Raw genomic sequence first — 4,260 nt, 5'->3', positions numbered from 1 at the left:
TTGGGTTCTGAAAGTGTTTAAAAATTAGTATTAAAAAGCCTCATAACAATCTTCTGAAGCAAGTTTATCTCAATTTTACAGGTAAGGAAACCGTGGCAAAGAGAAATTAAATGATTTGCCACAGACAGTATAGTAAGTCAGTGGCAAAGTCAGGAAGAGAATGAAATTCTCTGGTTATGGGTTAACTCTCTTTTCCTGCTAAGAAAATTGATCTTATCCCTAATGTGTTGTTAAATGTTAAATGCCACCTGTACTAAAGTTCATGAAAACTGGCCAGTTTGCACTGTTATAAAGCACATTTGCAAAGCCAATGATTTTTTTTTCTATATAAGCACAAAAATTCTACTTAAAGGGTTAATTATATTGCCGTGCTGGTAAACATTTTTACTTAGTGCTGGTTAAACCTGTCTTTAGATACTGACTGGGACGGAAGAGACTGAGCTGGCCCTGGACTCCCTCGTCTTGGTGTTGGGCATGGATATAGTACAACAAGATACGCCCACAGTGGCCTCAGGCAGCTCATCTTCCTCTGTCCATTCATTGAGATCTGGGTTATAGCACTGAATGCATTTCTTGTACTTTTTCTCTATTTCATTCCAGCCACCCACTAAGTAAATTTTCCCGTTGAGGGTGGAGGCGCCAGCCGTGCTAACTCCGGTTTGAAGTGGCGCCACGTAATTCCACTGGCCCGTGTACGGGCTGTAACGCTCCACAGGGAGAACATCGACCCGTTCCGCTCGCCCCCCCAGCTGAGACCCACCCATGACGTAGACCCTCTCCAGAAGGGACACTGCGCAGTGCCAGCCCCTCGGGGTGCTGAGGCTGGCCTTGTCCTGCCAGCTATCTTTGCTGGGGTCGTACATGCACACTGAGCGAGAGTAAGCGTTATTGATGTACCCTCCCGTGACCAGGATCTGGCCATCCACCACCGCGCTGGCATGGCAGCACCGGGGCACCTCCAGCGGGGCCTTCATCTGCCACTGATTAGTTGCAGGCACGTAGCACTCGACAGAGGAGAGGCAGCCCTCGGAGTTGCGGCCTCCCACTGCGAAGAGGAGGCCATTGAACACGTTCAGGCTGAAGTGGGTGCGCCGCTGATTCATGCTTGCCAAGTGAATCCAGCTATTGAAACGAGGGTCATATCTGAAAGGATTCAAAAAAGAAGGTAGCAGTCTTACTTACTGCTCTGCTAAATTATACAGGACTCCTATGCCACTGCTGCAAGAGCAAAGTTGCTAGAATTTTAGTTAGTTATTTAGCCTATTAAAGGTCAGCGTAATGAAACTGGTATTCCTGATTAAATTTCAAAATATATTTAGCTTTTGACTGGAGAAAAAATATTTTTGTATCATCAAACCTGGTATTATTTTAAAGAAGGAAATCTGATTCTTCTGTAATTTGATTTTGTACAATAATCTCATTAGAAAACCGGGAAGAGATTATTTCAAGATACAATAGAAATTTTAGAAGTTCTTTTGCAATTTACACCCACAGCAAAGATGTCTAAATTTACTCAGAGAGTTTTTAAAAACTTTTGGTTGTGATTTATACTTGTATCCTCTTAGTGCTTTCTAAATGGTGAGTATGCTTTCCTCATGAGTCCCATGGAGTAAATTCTATGTAGAAAGAGCATCTGTGCTTTCTAACACCATTGCTATCTAAAATAACATTCTTTGTCCTTGACATTTAAATGACCAACTTTGAAATAGGAAATGGCAAATTATGACTCCTGAAGATGCTACGTGAGGTACATTAGTGGACCCACACACTTCTGTTGCATGCTAAGCAGACCAGAGAACCACATGAGAAAAAGACTATGAGAAAGTAAACACTAATTATCATTCAGCATTGTCATCTGCAAGTCCACAGACATACTGATGTGACTTGACATGCTCAAGGTTAAGGGCACAGTGAGGATTCCCCCACCTCCTCCCTGCAACCAAGGTCTGCACTGAGGACACAACCCCTTGTGACAATGTGAGGCATAGCTTAAGGGCAGAAGGTCAAGAGAGCAGATATTTTTCTGAAAAAGTAGATTACGCAATAAAATACATTTAGAGAATGTTCTTCGTTCATTAACTTTGTGTACTGGCTGGTGCCCTCAGGAGAAGCAGACTGTTCCTTCTGGGAGCAGAAAAGGAAGCACTGGTAGGACTGTGGCTGTGTAATGCCATGGCATGTCCATAGTCAGTTAGTAGATAAAAGGCAGATAAAAATTTTCCCACCCCCAACCTTTGCTTCAAGCTACTGTGCACTGCCAGCCTTTAGGCTGAACTATTTAAAAACTACTACTGCCCATGTGACATTGCATGTTAGTGTATGCACTCTTCTGACCTTGCTACCACCAGTGCAGTCTTGGAGAACTAGAGATAGGAACTGCAAAATTTTAGAAGCAAGGTATTATTTGGGCTACACTATAAAAGACAGTCTTCAAGCAATGGTACCATTGTTTTAAAACTCCTGATTATAATAATAATAATTTTAAAAAAGAGGATATGAAATTCAATACAAAAGCTGTTGAAAATATGATGAATGGTGAATAGAAAGTGAAAGCTATAATATCTAAAAGGTGTTTTTCCAAATTTTCTGTCAGGCATCAAAAGCTTTTGAAAATTTGAGAAATCTTCTTAGATCACCCCATGACTTCCTATATATTTCCTTCACTTTTCAGTGTGCATGTGTAACCATGGTGAAATTTTTTGCATAACTTCAGTTGTGTATTTCTGTTCATTCAAAGTTTAATATAGAATAGCATCTATACCTCCCCTACATTGTCCCCTTTCTCTTCATCCAAGTAGTTCATGTTGCATGACACAAGCCAGCTTAGTCTACCTACCTGCCTTCAGTGGAATAGATACCTACATCCTTTTAAAGAAATAGCAGTTACCTGCAGAAATTGCTGACTGCATGCTTGGCTTGGTTCCTGGCATCATTCTGGTCTTCCCCACCAGCCACATAGAGGAATCCATCCATCACTGTGACACACTGATTAAAACTTTTAGCAGGCATTTCACTTAACTTCTTCCATCCGTTTTCAGGATCTCTGTATAAGATGTCTCTGCTAAGAGACTTTTCTGTTAAAGCAGGGCGTCCCCCAACAGTAACTAAGACTCTGAAACCTCCACGAATCCTTGTTCTTCTGGACTGAAGTGTGTTCTGGTGATAGGGAAGCAAGTGATAGTTCATGGCATCCACTAGGAGCTTATGGCAGTCTGCATCTTGCATCATTCTTGGCACAGTTTGAACATAATTGACAAGGTCTTGGGCTGAGATGGTACCAAAACGGATGTTACTTAAGAGGTTAGCAGCAAACTTTACTCTTTTTTGGTCAAATTCCAGCCATTTTATTGCAATCTGGAATGCAACAATTTCAGAAGGCAACTGTAAGTCATCATCTGCAAGAAGTTCATTAATCTGATCAAAAGTAAGTTTTAGGAACTGATCAGTTTCTGAAAATTCAATGAAGTTGTCTTTAATAAATTTGTGCGCTGCTTCCTTGGTTGTTTTTAGTCCATATGTTTCTGCAATATTGGCAATGTACATACAGTTCTCAACACTGATTTCTTGGACTAGAAAATCACAGCACATCTTTGTAAGGGTGTGAATCTGTAGATAAATTGCTGTGGAAATAATACTACCTATTGTGTAAAGTGAGAGAGTAAGTTTTCCAGTGTAAGCATAGGTGATAACAGTAGCTAGACCCACTGGGGACACATCATTGAGGTCTACTCTTTGAGTGGATGGATCTTTCTTTAAGATGTTGTGAAAGTATTCACTGCTTGAAGCCATCACTACCTTGTGAACACTGAATGATTTGGTTTTGGTGCTGATAGTCAAGTCACAAAGGAAATTTTCTTGTCTCATTTTGCTTAGACCTTCCAAGAGGTTTGGACAGTATGATGGGTCGGAAACCTCAGATGAGATGCAGCTGAAACCATTTCCTCCTTCCAAGAGTCCATTCAAGCCATTTAGTTTACTGAGGGGGCCATCGTCCACAATGATAGTTGTCTCATTGATATCTGCTTTGTTCTTTTTCACATTCTTCTTCTTAGGGGCCATGACTGCAATGAAATATTACAGCCAAGCACTTGCTAAAAATAAAATTAAACACCACAGTTGTGAAATTTAATAGCTAAGTGATTATGCAACAAATCTAACCCTTGTCAATATGTATAATGCCACAAAACCAAAAAGACACAGGATTATCTGTCTTCCTAAGTTCCAGGCTGCAGCATGGCTGCTTATTAATAACAATCGATA

At 40.8% G+C, this 4,260-nt stretch overlaps 1 protein-coding gene across 1 annotated transcript; it reads right to left on the bottom strand.

Annotated features, from left to right (window-relative positions):
• Positions 1-410: 410 nt before the first annotated feature.
• On the bottom strand, positions 411-4,059 carry KLHL31 (kelch like family member 31). The gene is made up of 2 exons (XM_030236238.1): positions 2,888-4,059; positions 411-1,143 (listed from the first exon to the last, which is right to left on the bottom strand). The coding sequence occupies exons 1-2, from the start codon at positions 4,057-4,059 to the stop codon at positions 411-413; spliced, it is 1,905 nt and encodes a 634-aa protein (XP_030092098.1).
• Positions 4,060-4,260: the final 201 nt, after the last annotated feature.

The sequence above is a fragment of the Serinus canaria genome, chromosome 3, assembly GCF_022539315.1.
Source record: "Serinus canaria isolate serCan28SL12 chromosome 3, serCan2020, whole genome shotgun sequence".
Lineage (NCBI taxonomy): Eukaryota > Metazoa > Chordata > Aves > Passeriformes > Fringillidae > Serinus > Serinus canaria.
Note: the sequence above shows the minus strand (reverse complement) of the source record. Positions and strands in the feature narration are given on the sequence as shown.